At 58.9% G+C, this 15,915-nt stretch overlaps 1 protein-coding gene across 6 annotated transcripts in view; it reads right to left on the bottom strand.

Moving 5' to 3' along the window:
• DEGS2 (delta 4-desaturase, sphingolipid 2) overlaps nt 1-12,851 on the bottom strand; it is a 48,996-nt gene extending 36,145 nt beyond the window's left edge. For 5 of the 6 annotated variants that reach the window (XR_004968829.1, XR_004968830.1, XM_036317243.1 and 2 more), the window contains exon 1: nt 12,667-12,851. Coding sequence is in view for 4 of the 6 variants with exons in the window: in XM_036317243.1 (XP_036173136.1) it covers nt 12,667-12,748 (82 nt within the window). In the remaining 2 variants the exon portion in view is untranslated. The remainder of the gene's footprint in view (nt 1-12,666) is intronic. The other variant, XM_036317273.1, reaches the window with a different exon arrangement.
• Between the last annotated feature and the right edge of the window lie 3,064 nt (nt 12,852-15,915).

The following is a 15,915-nucleotide window of genomic DNA, read 5'->3' as shown; positions in this document are numbered from 1 at the left end:
GGAGGCCGGGAGGGGCAGGCGGCTGGGAGGGGCACATGGAGGGCTCGGGCTTGCTCTCAAGTGTTTCAGTTCTTAAAACAAGATCTGAAGGAAGTGCCGTAAAATGTTGAATGTGTTTATTTGGGGAGAGGGGGTGTGTTTGTTATAGTATCTTTTGTATTTTCTATGTTTCGTTTCATAGAAAAGGAAAAAACAGTGAGAGTTGGGGTTAGCCAAGCCCACGGGCGCCTTCCCGGCCCAGAAGCAGCAAGCCCTGCCGGAACGGGGGAAAGGGTGTGGGGGGGCGTACCCTCTATCATGACAGCCGTGCCTTCTAGAACCTCTGCAGCTGCGGGCAGGAGGGCCGGCAGGGCCAGGCCGGGGAGGGTGCCACGTCCAGGGACAGGGACGGACAGGGTGACAGACGCCCACCAGGTCTGCTCCGTCCCGCCTCCCCGGGCACAGCAGGTGGGCACTCAGCACCACGATGCACAGAGAGGGAAACTGAGGCTATGAGGGTGGGGCTCGTCCCAGGGCCCCCTCAGGACAGGCAGCGTCCACCCTCCTGAGCAGTGGGCAGCCTCAGGCTCACCCTCCCAGGCTATCCCATGAAGAGGGTGCCAGGACGGCAGCAGGGGCTGGGCCACGACTGGAAATGGCCAGGCCAAGGCTGAGTCCTGCCCAGCTCTGTCCAGCTCTTTCCTTCGAGTGCCCCAGGCAGTGGCTCCCCCTCTGTGCTTGGTCCGGAAGGATATGCCAGCCCAGCTCAACCGACCCAAGGCCCTCCTCCCTCCCGCCGTCCTGTCTGCCATTTATAGATGAGGAGACCGAGTCTCAGGGTAATGCCTGGGCTCAGCCAGCACCGAGGGCATGTCCCCAGCCTCCCTCTTGAGAAGGTGCCTCTGGCATGGGGACGCCAGCCTTCAAGGTGTAGTTACGTCTCTCCAGTGACTAAGACAAGCCAGGTGTCCGGCTACAGCACCCTTTCTGTCAGAGCCACCCAGCAATAAACCAGGCTGTTTCAGAGGTGGTGAGCTGCCTGTCCCTGGGAGTATGCAAAGAGAAACACAGCAACATGGCAAAGGGAGTCTGCTCCAGAGGGAAGACTCAGGCTCACAATCGGAGTTCTGTGGCCATGGGTTCGTTCCCACCTCTGTGGGCCGTGGTGTCCCAGTGTGAGACGGCAAGGACACAGTGCGGCTCTCAGTGTCTGCCCCTCGAGCAGGTCCTGGCTCCCGGAGAGCAGGACAGCCCTCATCTGTGGGAGATGCTGGGGGGTATTGGGGTCCCCGAATCCTAGAATCACAGGCCACCTCTGCCCAGGGAGCAGCATCCAGAGTAGGTTCAAATCCCAGTTCTGGACAAGGATTTTATTTTAATTTAGGTTATTTTGGTTAATCCTCACCTGAGGATATTTTTCCATTGATTTTTAGGGAGAGTGGAAGAGAGAAGGAAAGACAGAGAGAAACATCGATATGAGAGAAACACATCGATTGGTTGCCTCCTGCACGCGCCCCGACCAGGGCCGGGGCCAGGAAGGAGCCTGAAACCAAGGTACGTGTCCTTGACCGGAATTGAACCCGGGACCCTTTGGTCCACAGCCAACACTCTGTCCACTGAGCCAAACCGGCTAGGGTTGGACAAGAATCTTGAATCCACACTATGTAAAGATCTCCTACAACTGAACAACAAAAGGCAACCCACCCAATGTAAAAACCGGCAAAGGACTCGAACAGGCATTTCTCCAAAGATGTGCAACTAACCAATGAGCACATGGGAAGATGCTCAGTGTCATCAGTCACTAGGGAAACGCAAATCAAAACCACAATGAGATACTGCTTCACCCGCACTAGGATGGCTACATGTAAAAAGCAGAAAGTAACAAGTGACGACAATGTGGAGAAATCGGAACCCTTGTTTGTACGTTACTGGTAAGATCACAAAAAACGGTACAGCTGCTGTGGAAAATAACTTGATGGTTCCTCAAAAAAAAGTTAAACATAGAATTACCATATGACCCAGCAATTCCACTCCTAAATCTATCCCTAAGAGAACGTAAGCCCTGGCCGGGCAGCCCAGTTGGTAGAGCGTTGTCCCCGTACTCCAAGGCTGTGGGTTTGACCCCAGGTCAGGGCACATACAGGAAGCAACTAATGAACGCATCAGTGAGTGGGACAGCAAATCAATGTTTTGCTCTCGCTCTCGCTCTCGCTCTGTCTCTCCTTCTCTCTCTAAAATTAATTGTGGTAAAATATATAGAGCATAAAATTTGCCATTTTAACTATGTTTTGCTTTTGTTCTTGCCTTTTTAAAACATTTCTCAGCTCCAAGCAGGTAACCTCAGTTCCAAGGAGCCGTCTCTGAACCACAGACGCGGTCGCTGGCAGGAGGAGGGATACGCACAGAAAGCCCAGGCGGGGAGCAGGGCTCGGGCCGTGCTGTGCGTGGCGGCTGGTCAGCACATGCGCCCTATGAGGCAGGGCTCAGGCGCACACAGATGCCCGACCAGCACTGCAGATCGTCACGGCTCCTGAAAGCTTTAGGACTGGGAGACGGCGGGGACCGTGCTGAGGCAATACCAGGCTGGTTGACTGCTCTCCCGGACCTGCCCCATGGTGGCTGCTTGGGTCGTGGCGGCACAGTGGGAGGCCAGCTGGCTGCCCAGGAAAGGCCAGAGGTCCCCTTGGGGGCTCGGCGCCCCAGCATCATCCCACCAGGTGGGGCGAGAGAGACCAAAAGACCCAGGTGATGGATGGGGGACACAGGCAGGTGGGCAACTTGTGGACCCCGCTTGGGAGGGGGGCAGGGGGCAGGCCTCATCCCAGCTTATTCCTGCCCCAAAAGGAGTCACAGTGAACTTCTGAGGGTGTGCCCAGGAAGATGGGTGCCTCCAGTGGAGGATGCGGGCTTGCGGGTGGGAATCCAGCAGGGAAACATGTTTCCCTGTGATGGCCAGGGCGAGAAGGAAGTGCCAGCCACCTCCTCGTCTGGAATGCCCTCGCCCACAGCCCTTGCCCACAGCCGGAGCCAGGCAATCGCAGGCAAAGTGCCCTGAACCTTTGCATACCTGGCTGTGGGGCGGGGACCACAGACCCAGAGGCTCCAGCCTCCCGCTCACCAGCCGTGGCCTCTGGGCACCCGCCTCCCCCCTCGGGCAACTGGGGGCCAGGCGCTCACCTGCCAAGGCGCACCTGGGAACCAACCGAGCCACCAGCCTCCACAGGGTGGGCCTCCCCTGCTTCCCCTTGGAAGGAGGCCAAGCCCGGGGCAGGAGGGCGGGGCAGGCCACACCTGCACCAGGTGAGCACTGACTCGCAAGCTCTGGGGCAGCTGAGAGGACCCTGGCTCTGGGACCCAGGCCAGCACACGGGCCACTCCTGTGCCCCTCAGGGGCCAGGGCAGGCACAGAGCTGCCAGCAGAGACCTTGGACAGTGGGCCTCCGGGGCCTCCATTGAGCAGATATTACGTCCTGCCTGTGGGAGCGAAGGAGAAGACCCCCGGGGGCTTCCCTGCCCAGCCCACCCTCGGGGGGGGGGGGTGGCCTGCTACCCCTTCCCCCTCTCCCAATAGTTTCCCACGAAGCTCAGGCACGGGGTGCCAGGTTCCCAGCCCCTCCCCCAGCCGCCCCACCTCCCCGCTGGGGCTCAGCGCCTCGATGCGGCCTAAGCCTCAGAGCCCCCGGAGCTGCTGAGACTGCGGTTACGACACCCAGTTCCCGGGCCTGAGGGCACGCACAGCCCCTTTCTGACCTCTGGGACCAGGTGCTGCTCAGGGAGGCCATCTGCCCTGGTTGCTTTTACCTCCGCTCCCGGGCCCGGGGGTCCCTGGACCTGGCCATCCTGCAGGAAGCAATGAAATGTAGGCCGAGGCGTGAGGCAGCTGGGTGCTGGCAGCTCAGGGGCGACCCCCAAGAGTGTAAGCTCCCGATCACCTCACTGGGCCTGAGAGCACCTTCCCCCACAGAACAGAGAGGAGCCCCCACAAGTTTGCAGGCCCAGCACAGCCCTCAGGGAAGCCTTGCAGAGCAGGCACTGAGGCCTACGGCGGGGTCCCAGGCGCTGTGGCTAAAAGTATGGGGGGTGGGGGGGGGGCATGGGCTCAGAGGGGACCTGGCCCCCATCGTGCTGGGAAGTGAGGCTGGGAGCCCTCCAGTGGAGACCCCAGAAGGCCCCTCCAGGACTAGGGCTCCTCTGGACCATCCTAACAGCCCTCTGCCCAGGAGCCCGCTGACTCCCCACCCCACCTCCCATCCCTTCACCCACACCTGCCAGACGGAAACTCAATCCTCACTCAAGGGAAACAAATATCTAACCTCTTCAATTCCAGAGCTTCTGGCCCCTGACAAGGTGGGAGCCTGGGGACCGCCCGGGGAGCCCCTCTGAGGACCACCAGCCACACAGACCCTGGCTGAGGTCACTGGGCAGGGCAGGACTTGGGGCAACTGGAGCCTTGGGCTTAGGGGTGTCAGATGGGGGAGGTCAAGGAGAGTCACAGACAGGAAGACAAGACAGGGGCCCACTGAACTTGGCAAGGTCACAGGGGCCTCAGCAGGAGCCATTTCGGCACAGCCAGGGGTGACATGGCTGAGAGGTGAGGTGGTGAGGGGTGTGTACGGGCATAGAGGAGCAGGACGCCAGGGTGGGGTCATGGACAAGGCAAGCTCCAGGGGCTCAGGGAAGGCAGATGAGGAGAGGGGGTGTGAGTGGGGAGGGGGAGAGAACCAGAACCGCACCCCGCAGCTGCCCCAGGAGGAGCCCTGCCCAGGCTCTGCCCCTGTGGGACCTCAGCTGACCTGGGGGACCCTGCCCGCTCAGGCCTCCTGCCCCGAGGACCAGAGCAGCGGGGCTAGGACCTGCTCGCCTCCAGCAGAGCCCAGGGCAAGCGTGGATGGCCACTTGGAACCAAAGACAACACGGCCGTGCAGACGGCTCCCGGCAGCGGCCCGGCCAGAGCCGCTGGCCATGAGTGACGGCATTGCTGGAAGTCACCCTGTCCAGGCACAGCTCAGAAAGGAGGGTCTGAGACCCAGGGCGGCCCAGAGAACATCAGACAGGCAGGGAAAGGCTGGCAAAGCCAGATGTGACCTCGGGACCCCCGAGTCCAGGTCTACAGGATGCAAGCCGGGACCGGGCCTGGACGCAGAGGCCAGCAGGGCCGCATGCCCGGCGTCTGACACAGACACACACACACACCCAGGAGGGGACTACGCCACCATCGAGTGGAGGAAACAGGTTCCACCCTGAGGTGGTGAGGGGCGTGTACGGGGGTCAGGTGGGGGTCAGGTGAAACACCTAATTTCCAGGGGCCCCTCTGGAGGGTGGGAGGAGCCTCAGCCCCCAGAGGAGCTATTTCCGGGGCTGGGCTGCCTCGGGCAAAGTGCCCTGAGAATCCGGGTCCGGTTCAGGAGAGCCACACTGCAGCCCGGCTCAGGCCCACGGCTGTGTGCCCTGGGGCAAGGCCCTGTCCCTCTCTGGGCTGCTTCCTCACCATCCGTCCCCACGGTGGCCACTCTGACAGCCCTGGGAGCACATGGAGGTGGGGTCTGCCCTGAGGATGGGGGCACATGGCCACCTCGGGGTGAGGAGGCGGCAGGTGCTCAGGGGCTGGGAAGCAGGGCTCCAGCAGGTGTGTGCACTTACATGCATTACATATATTTACATACATGACAGGCTGGGTCATCAAGACCCAGAGAGCAGAGCAGGCGGAAACACCTGCTGGGAGGGCGGCCTGACCCGAACCCCACACCAATCTCAGCTGGGGACCTAGGGTTCTCCCAGAACTTCTCCTGCCTGCTTCTGCTGGGCCAGCCGAGCGGAGGGAAGATGGCAGGTGCCCCAGCCGGGCAGGGGAGGCGCTGGGCCCGCACCCCCGCGGACAGCAGGGTCCCGAGGCGGGCACCAGGCTCCTGCCCGCAGCGCAGGCCTCCGCTCCTCCCTGGGGTCCGGCTGGCGATGAAGTCACACCCCCTGGTCTCCAGCAGGGCTCCCGGGAGCACAGGGGCTCCTCCCCTCTCTCACACACCAGGCCCGGCACCGTCTAGGACGGACTCCATCCCCAGGGCTGCCAAACACCACTGCTGCCAGTCTCCTGTGACGACCCAGGTCTCGAATGTTCCATCGCAGAGTCAGCTCCTGCTGCCACCCGCCTCCGAGCCCCCACCTGACCCTCCACACACAAGCCGCTGCACACAGGGCACCAGGATCCCCGGTCTCCCCTCACTGTCCCCACCGCAACCCCGTAACCTGACCTCCGACAGCCTCTCCCGACAAAGGCTCCAAAGCCCAACTAATCCCACTTCCCAGCCCGCTTCCTCGCCGCACGGCCCTGGCGCCTGGTGCGCCACCTCCCAGCTCAGCCCCCCGCCTTTTCCGCTCTGGAGCCAAAAGGCCAGCCTCGCCCGTGGGGTCAGTGTGGGAGGCCCTCTGGGACCCAGTTCCACAGAGAAAGGGTGGAAAGTGGCCCAAAGTGCCTTCAGCAGCCACTGTTCGCCTCCTCACCTGCCTCTTGTTAAACCTGCTTTTTGCTCGTTGACAAATATTTGCGGAAGGTCTGGGCAGCCAGGCCCCAGATCACAGAGATGGACAGGGTGCCCAGGCGGAGCGGGGTGCGGTGTGCCCCGGATAGCATGTGCCAAGAGAAGGAGACACACACACAAAGCCCAGTGACATGCCAGCTAAACTCAAAGGAGAAAGAATTTGGATTTAGCCCCACAGGTATGGCTCAGTGGTTAGGCATCCACCCGATATGCCAGGGTTTAGGTTCAATTCCTGGTCAGGGCACACGCCCAGGTTTCAGGCTCGATCCTGGTGGGGGCGTGCAGGAGGCAGCCAATCGATGTTGTTTCTCTCTCATCAATGTTCCTCTCTCTCCCTCTCCCTTCCTCTCTCTCTAAAAATCAATAAAAACATATTTTTAGAAAAGAATGTGTCCCTGGCTGGTGTTTCTCAGTGATTAGAGCACCATCCCTATGTGCCAGGGTTGCGGGTTCGGTCCCAGTTGGGATGTGTGCAGGAATCAACCAATGAATGCATGGGTGGGTGGGCAATGAACCGGTGTTTCTCATGTGTGCGCGGGGCGCTGGCGGTCTCTCTCTCTCTCTCTCTCTTCCTTTCTAAGTCAATAATTTTTTTAAAAAATTTTTTAAAGGTTTTGGAGCCCTGGCTGGTTTTCTCAGTGGTTAGAGTGTCAGCCCAGCCCAGAGCCCAGGTGGTAGTGGGCTCAATTTCAGGTCAAGGGCACGTACCTCAGTCACAGGGTCAATCCCCAACCTGGTCACGGAGAGAGCGGGAGGCAGCCAATTGATGTTTCTCTCTCTCCTCCTTCCCCTCCCTCCCTCCCACTCTCTCTAAAAATCAATGGGGAAATATCCCCACTCCTTGGGTGAGGACTTAAAAGAGGGGATTTGGATTTAAGAACATGGGGTGGGGCTGTGGAGTGACCGCGAGTGGTCATCAGGCATCTTTTTCAGGCCACAGAGATACTCTCAGTGCATGACTACAAGCCATTGGACTGTGCCTTTAAAGTGAGTAAATGCTACAGTATGTAAATCATACCTCACAAAAGCGGGTGCAAATCAAGGAGGCGGGGGACGCACACACCCATCTCCATGGAGGCTGGGAGGGGACACGTGACCTGGCACCTGTCAGCAGGCATGTGTGAGGGACCGAGGACAGACAGGGGCTCCGTCCCACCTCTAGCTCGCTGGGTAACCGCGGGCAAGCGACAAGCTCCCAGGGCCCTGCTGTGCATAAAGCGTGCAAATGTCTAGGAGGCAGGAAAGAGAGGACAGAAGACACACTCAGGTGAGAAGACCAAGGGCCAGCCAGGGCAGGTACTTGCCACCTGGGCCGGCACAGGGCCTCCATGAGGCAGCGTGAGAAACAACAACTCAGAAATCCAGAAAAAGGACAACTTGGATGGAAAGGGAACCAAGGGCGTGACAGGACATCCACAAAAGAAGGCAGAGAAATCCGGAAGAGCCGCTCAGCCTCACCGAGCAGCTGAGAAATGCCACTTAAAACGGGTGCCGCCCTGGCTGGTTTGGCTCAGGGGATAGACCGTCGGCCTGCGGACTGAGGGGTCCTGGGTTCGATTCCGGTCAGGGCACATGCCTGGGTTGAGGGCTCGACCCCCAGTAGGGGGCGTGCAGAGGCAGCCGATCAATGATTCTCTCTCATTGTTGATGTTTCTATCTCTCTCTCCCTCTCCCTTCCTCTCTGATATCAATAAAAATATATTTTTTTAAAAAACGGGGTGCCTCCCAACCACCAGCTGCGAGGATGACCCCTCGCACTGTGAGCTCCTCAAAGCGCCGGGCTGGAGCCAGGAACACGCCTGTTTCAGGGCTCACTCAGACTCTCTGGGAAGCCAGCCGCACCAGGCCACGCCAGGTGGAGGTGGGCCTGGCCCTGCCCTCGGGGAAGCTCAGAGGTGACTGGGGAAGTCACAGTTGAAGCAATCACCCCACAGATCAAGGCAGGAGTGAAGACAGGGCAAAGGCCGTGGGTAAAAGTGCCCCGCGGGGGAGCACGGAGCAGGAAGGAGAGCTCAGCGGGGAGGCAGGTCGTGGCGTGGGCCAGCAGGCTCCTCCCTTCCCAACCCCATGACCAGGGATGATGCATGTTGATCACTTACAATTGATCATAGTGGAAATATTTACAGATATTTACAGATCGGGGCTCTTGTTCCCTCCAGAGACTCAATCACTTAACGCTGACCAGCACGCAGTGTGTGTGTGTGTGTGTGTGTGTGTGTGTGTGTGTGTGTGTGTGTGTTGTTAGAGAGTGTTTTAGAGAAAAGGGACATTTAGGCTGAAACCTGAAGGATGCATAGGAGTTCGGTAGAGGGAAAGAATTCAGGCAGAGAGAACAGCATCTGCAAAAGCCACAGAGTAGGAAATGGGCAGAAGACAGGGTGCGTTCCACAAAGTGGCTGGAGAGCACAAAGTAAGAAGGGGCAGGGCCAGGGCCGGGGTGTGCCGCACGGGCCCAGACAGAGGTGGAGATTTCCAGCAGGGGCGGCCCTGGGAGGGTCTGAGCAGAGAGGACATACCCAGGTCAGTCAGGGTCCAGGAGGAAGCCTGTAGGGATCACCTATTCTCTGTGCTGCTGTGGGCCAGACCCACAGGACCCCTTCCCGCCTCCTCACCCAGCTTAGCATCCAGGTCCCCTTCCTCTCGTTGGCCAGCAGCTTCTCTCTGCCCTTCCCAAGCCCATCACAGCCCACTGACCCATCACAGGGCCCACAGCTCGGGCCAGAGATTAGCTGGCTCCAGGGGAGGCCCTGCTACTCAGAGCAGGAGGGGAAGGAGGCACCCCCCTCTCTTCTGTGGAATCTCAGGGCTGGGAGGGCACAGGGTAGGCATCGCCTGCAGCCTGCCTGGAAGAGGAGGGCAGGGTCTGTGTGCTGACTGCAGCAGGGACGGGGGCACGAGAGAACGGCCCTGTGACCAGCCTGCTCGCCTCCCTGCAGCCACATCTCTGTGGCTGGGTGAGAACCATCCACACATCCCCCAGAGAGCGGAGCGGAGCGGAGAGCTCAGCCAGTTCTGGTCTGGATCTCACCGCTTTGCCGCCAAGACATCTCCAGCCAAGTTCTTTCCTGAGCAAATAACCCAGCCAGTGCCAACAGTCTCACTTCCTTGTTTTCCTTTGATGATTTGAATTTCTCTTTACTATATGTGTGCCCTATTTTTCTAAGTCAAGAACAAAAACAAAATCACAAAGCTATTTGTTTTTGAAAAGACAAATCCAAAGCTTGCCTTTTATTCCACGGCCACGCCTGGCGTGGGTTCTGATCTCAACCAGACAGACTCCCGCTGGCTCTGCTCTGCCCTCACAGTCCAGGAAGCCTGGGCCCCGCCTGGGACACCGGGCTCCTCGGAGCCACCCTGGGACCCCCTTTTGCTAGGACACCGTGCCCTGGGAGCAGGTCCCCACCCAGGCAGGCAGGCAGGAGCTGCACGTGGACTTTGGTCCTGCCGGAAGAGCACTCAGCAGCTCTGTGCCAGGACTTTCTGGGTCCTGACTCTGCGATTAGGATCTTTATTGAGCATCCATTTGCCCTGGCAGCTTGGCATGGGCACAGCAGCCACCTGGGTGGGGCACAGCAGATGCCTGGGTAGGGCCGCAGCACATCCTGAGCAGGAGGCTGCCTGAGCACCAACCTGGCCTCTGTGACCTCCAAGCTGTGTGGCCGTAGGCAAGTCGCTTCCTCTCTCTGAACCTCATGCTGCTGCCTCTTCTGTAAAGAGATGCTGGCTGGCAGTTACCCATAAGCCATCTCTCCAGCTGGAAACAGCACAGGTGCTCCCTGTCCTGGGGGAAAACACGGGCCTGCCCGCAGGAGGTAACAGCTGAGCACTCAGCATTCCCTCCATTTCACCTGCACAACAACTCTGGTAGGAAGGTGTTACCACGAATCCCTTTTAACGCCAACAAGCCTCGGTTTCCTCATCTGTTGATTGACTTGCCCGAAGGTCACATGGCTAATGAGTGCGCGCTGAGGTCCTTGCCCGGAGATCACTCCACAGCCACGCCCCAGACCCCTGCAGCCTGCCCCAAAGAGACAAGGACCCATGGCCTGAAGCCACGGAGCTCCCTCACCCAGCCCGGGTCCACGAGGGAAGCCAGGGGGGCTTCCTGCAGGAGGTGGAACTGAGCAAGAGCCCGTTGGGCAGAGCAGGGGAGGACATTCAGGCAGGGGAATAGCAAATGCCAGGGAGGGAGGGAGAATGGCACAGTCCAAGTTCACGGGCTTAAAACTAGATGCGAAGGGAGGACCCCACAACACCCAGTGGGAGTGGAAATGATCAAGGCTCCCTGGAGAATCGGCCCTTGAGAACGTGCGCAGCCCCTGGCCAGGCCAAGATGCCTCCCTCTCCAAGTCCTCCAGCCTTCCTGGCCACCTGTCCAGCAGGCGTTCAGGATTGGTGCCAGGGCCCGTGGCTCCTCTCTTTAGAGAGTTCCTTCTCCGTGACCTGGAGTGCTGGGGACCACACTGAGCACCTTCCCATCCTCATACCCACTCCGCCAGGCAAGGATGAATGTGCCCACTTTACAGATGTCACCATAGATCCCCAGCCTTCGCCACCTGGGCCAGGTGCCCAATGAGTCTTATAAGGGAAGGTGGGGGGAAGCCAAGGAGCCAGGGGGCGTGGCAGGAACGCAGCCTTGCCTTGGACCTCCTGAGGGGCAGCAGCCCCTGCTCTCGGGTGGGCGCTGGTGGGAGGGAGGCCCAGATGATCACCAAGGCCCTCCCAGCCACCCCCGGGAAGTCCACAGGCGCAGGGGACCGCGCTGCCACAGCTGAGACCACAAACAATGCTGGACTATCGCTCACCTCATAGGAGAAACACACAAAGGCACAAACCCACCCAGGGGTCTGCAGCCCCTGATCCTCCAGTTAGAGCAGGGTAGTCACACACTAACCACTCAACAGGCCCAGTGTCTGGAAGGTTTAAAGTAGTGGGAAGCATTCACCCTGGCCAGGTAGCTCAGCTGGTTAGAGCGTCGTCCCCATTAGCCAAGGTTGCTGGTTCCATCCCTGGTCAGGGTGCATACAAGCATCAACCAATGAATGCATGAATAAGTGGAACAACAAATCAATGTTTCTCTCTCTAAAAATCAATAACAATTTTAAAAAGTAATAGGGTGCATATTTCCATAGTCTTGGGGTGGGGGGAGGAGACACCAAAGGACAAGCACTAAAGACAAAAACGAGTCCCTTCAAACGCATTAAGAAAACAGTTCCTGTGATCGCAAAAGACAAAAACTGTAAAGGAGAAAATGCATCGCGACATGTGAGACACGGGGTTAAACGCCTCCAGTACCCAGAGCTAACACGCAACAAGCAACAGACCAACCGAGAAAAGACTACCCTGGCCAGTCAAACGCGAGAACCGGTTGTTAAACAAATGTACATGCAAGAAACCCACGGCGAATACTACCGCATTCTCAGTCCCGTGGCAGAGACCAGAAGCGCTGCCAACCGGGTGTGGGAGGGAGGCAGGAGCGTGGCCACGCGCGGCCGCGCCTGGCACTGTGGGGGCGATTTCGGTGGCATCTCAGCAAAGCTGTTGGGAGGTGTGGACCCTTTCTCCCTTAACCCCGGGGCCAGGGGAAGGCGCTGGCACGCGAGTCCGCAGGGTGAGCCTGTGGGTAAAAATGACCTGGCGGGACACTCGACGAGAGAGGGGCGGCCACCGCGCGTCCAGCCACAAGGTTCAGGGCACAATCTCTGGTTTTTAAAGCCGCTGAATCTCTGGTTCACATTCGCTTCCATCGAGGTGCCCGTCCTGCCTACACTCGGTTTGGGGTGGGCGTGGCGCCCTCTCGGCGGCCGCAGGAGGGACCCGGAGCTCCAGGGCCGCGGGCGCCCGGTGCCCAGGGGACCAGAGGCCCCCGGGCTGCTTCCCTGGGCGGGGGCAGCGCCTCCCCGCAGCTGGTCCCTGTGGCCAACGCCTGCGCCGCCGCGTCCCGCGCCCGGGAGCCCCAGGTTTGCGCCCGGGTCCCCACCGAGACGCAGCAGCTGAGACGTGCTCCCCGGCGCACGGATCCCCGTGTCCCGGGTCCCAAGACGGAGGCAGAGACAGGGCTGGAGGACGCGAGGGACGCGGGCGGAGGGGAGCCGCTCCCACCCCCGGAGCAGGGGTAGGGGAGTACCCAGGGGCCTCGGGCGGCGCTCACCCAGCATCTCCTTCCGGCGCTGCGTGTGCGGCTGGTCGGTGTAGACCCACTCGAAGTCGCTGCGACCCGCGCTGTTGCCCATGGTGGGCCGGGAGCGCGCACGGAGCAGGGAGCAGGGAGCAGGGAGCAGGGAGCAGGGAGCAGGGCAAGGCTCGGCTGCGCTCCACCTGTCGCCGGCTCCGCGCCGCGCGGGGCCGGTTAGGGGCTGGGGGCGGGGCTCCGGGGGCGGGGCTGGGGGCGGGGACTCCGGGGCGGGGCTGGGGGCGGGGACTCCGGGGCGGGGCTGGGGGCGGGGACTCCGGGGCGGGGCTGGGGGCGGGGACTCCGGGGCGGGGCTGGGGGCGGGGACTCCGGGGGCGGGGCTGGGGGCGGGGACTCCGGGGCGGGGCTGGGGGGCGGGGACTCCGGCGGCGGGGACTCCTGCGGCGAGGTGCGCCCGGGACTGCCTGACCTGGGCGGTGGCACCGCGGCCTGGAGCGCGGGTCGCCGAGGCTCTCGGGGCCTCAGTTACCTCCGTGGGGAACTGAAACTGTGAGCGCGCGACCCGCCGCAGTCCCTGCCCCGAGGCGGTGCTGGGGGCGCCGGTGCCCTCGCGGGCCGCCAGGGGAGCCCTCCTAGGTCTCCCTGAGCTCCCACCCACTCGCGTTCCTGCTGCTCACGGCGCACTGACGCGTCGGTAAACCCAAGGTGCTCACGGAAGACCCGCCACGCCGTGCTCCCTCCCTCCTCCCACTCCTCCAGGCAAGAACGCGGAGGCGGGTGAGGTGTCCCTGACACACTCCTGGCGGAGCCGGACCGCCCTGCCTTCGGGGACACGGGACACGGGGGCATTAGGGACAAACAGGGACTCTGAATACAGGATGCACTTTGGTTAAAAGCAGTGTGTTGAGCTCAGCTGGTGTGGCTCAGTGGTTGAGTGTCGACCTGTGAACCAGGAGGTCACGGTTGGATCCCAGTCAGGGCACAGGCCTGGGTCGCAGGCTCCATCCCCACTAGGGGATGGGAAGGAGGCAGCCGGCCAATGATTCTCTCACCAGTGACGTTTCTTTCTCTCTCTCCCTCTCCCTTCTTCTCTGAAATCAATAATAAATAAATAAATAAATAAATAAATACATAAATACATAAATATTAAAAAATAAAAGAGTGTGTCAAGCCCTGGCTGGGTAGCTCACTTGGTTGGAGCATTGTCCCCATATGCGAAGGTTGTGGGTTCGATCCCAGGTCAGGGCACATACAAGAATCAACCCATGAATGCACAAATAAGCGGAACAACAAGTCCATGTTTCTCTCATTCTCTCTCAAATCAATAAATAAAACTTGTAAAAAATAAGATAAATAATGGTGTGTCAATATTAGTTCATTAATTGTAACAAATGCACCTCACTGTTATACGATGTTAAAATAAAGAAAGGTGGGTGAAGGAAGCACCTACATCCAGAGTCTTGACTGTAGTGTGTGCTGCCCAGCAGGAAGTCCCCTTCCTGCCCCCCATTTGCAGAAAACGGGCCAATGCATGGGGCACAGCGCCTTCCAGCCCCTGAAGCCAGCGGAGTGTGACAGCCTGCCGCCCAGAGCCGCCCGGAGCCGCCCGGAGCCGCCCACCTCCGAAGGAGGCGCTTGTGAAAGAGGGAAGAGCTTCCCACCCAGGGAAACAGGGCTATTGGAGGGGCAGGACCAGGACGAGCTCAGAGGAAACCTCCCCCAAGACACGCAAAAGGCAGTTTCATCGGTAAAGTGAATAAATAAATAAAGCAGAGATGGACCAGTATAAATTGCTTGTTTAAAAAAAAAAACAAAACTAGCCCTCGGTTGGCTGAGTGTCCTCCCGCTCGCGGAAAGGAGTTCGATTCCCAGTCAGGGCACATGCCTGGGTTGCAGGTTGGATCCCCACTCCGTCGGGATATGTGCAGGAGGCAACCAATCGATTTTTCTCCCTCCTCTCCCTTTCTCGCTCTCTAAAATCAATGAAAACTTATTTTTTGAAAGATATTTTTAAAATATATTTTTATTGATTTCAGAGAGGAAGGGAGGGGGGAGAGAGATAGAAACATCATTGATGAGAGCCCTGGCCGGATTGGCTCAGTGGATAGAGCATCGGCCTGTGGACTGAAGGGTCCCAGGTTCGATTCTGGTCAAGGGCATGTACCTTGGTTGCGGGCACATCCCCAGTGGTGAGTGTGCAGGAGACAGCTGATCGATGTTTCTCTCTCATCGATGTTTCTAACTCTCTATCTCTCTCCCTTCCTCTCTGTAAAAAATCAATAAAATATATTTTTAAAAAAAAAGAAAGAAAGAAAGAAACATCATTGATGAGAGAAAGCCACTAATTGGCTGCCTCCTGCACGCCCTACACTGGGGATGGAACCCGAAACCCTGGCATGTGCCTTGCCCTGGAGTAAAACCATGACCTCCTGGTTCATCGGTCAATTCTCAACCACTGAGCCACCACCGGCCAGGCTAAAATATATATATTTCTAATAAAAATAAAGAAAAAATGAAAAGGGGAAAAACAGACAACCCTATTTTGAAATGAAAGACAAGAGACAAGCGCCCCAAGCTCAGCTGGTTGGAGCTGATGTCGGGACAACCACCGGGATTGATGTATCTCTCTCACATACATGTCTCTGTCTCTCTGTCTCTCTCTCTCTCTCTCCCTCCCTCTCTCCCTCCCTCCCTTCCTCGTTCCCTCCCTTCCTCCCTCTCTAAAGTCAATTAACAAAAATAAAATAAAGTGAAAAAAGGAAAGCGACAAGGAAGCCAGAATCCCAGCCTCCGTCGAATGAAACTTCTAGAAGGGCCGAGGATGGAGGAGAGCCCCCATTCACCCCTCCCTGCCTTGTTTTCGTTACGGAAGTCATCTCTCCCGGAGATTATAGTTACAATGTAATTACACGTGACTATGGCTATCCTTATCTGAATAATGTTTTATAGCGTGTATTTATTTATTGTTTATGTCCTGTTCCCTCTTCTAGGCTGTCTGCGCTCTTGGGGTCACACCTGACAGCCATATCAGTTTCTAGCAAAGGAGTTGGGGCACTTAATACTGATCTGCTAAATGAAAGAATAAATATGACTTGTCGAACAGGTACTGTCGAGGGCCCCCAGATCAGAAGAAAGACAGGCGCGCAGGCAGAAGAGCTCCAGGACTGACTTGGTTCAAGCCCAGGACCTGGGCCCCTCCTCCTGGGCACAGGCCCAGAGAAACGAAAACCTGTCCCCACAGGTGCAGGGCTGTGCGGGACAGCGTGA

Source organism: Myotis myotis, unplaced genomic scaffold (assembly GCF_014108235.1).
Source record: "Myotis myotis isolate mMyoMyo1 unplaced genomic scaffold, mMyoMyo1.p scaffold_m19_p_1, whole genome shotgun sequence".
NCBI classification, from domain to species: domain Eukaryota; kingdom Metazoa; phylum Chordata; class Mammalia; order Chiroptera; family Vespertilionidae; genus Myotis; species Myotis myotis.
This window is presented reverse-complemented; position numbering and strand designations above follow the sequence as displayed.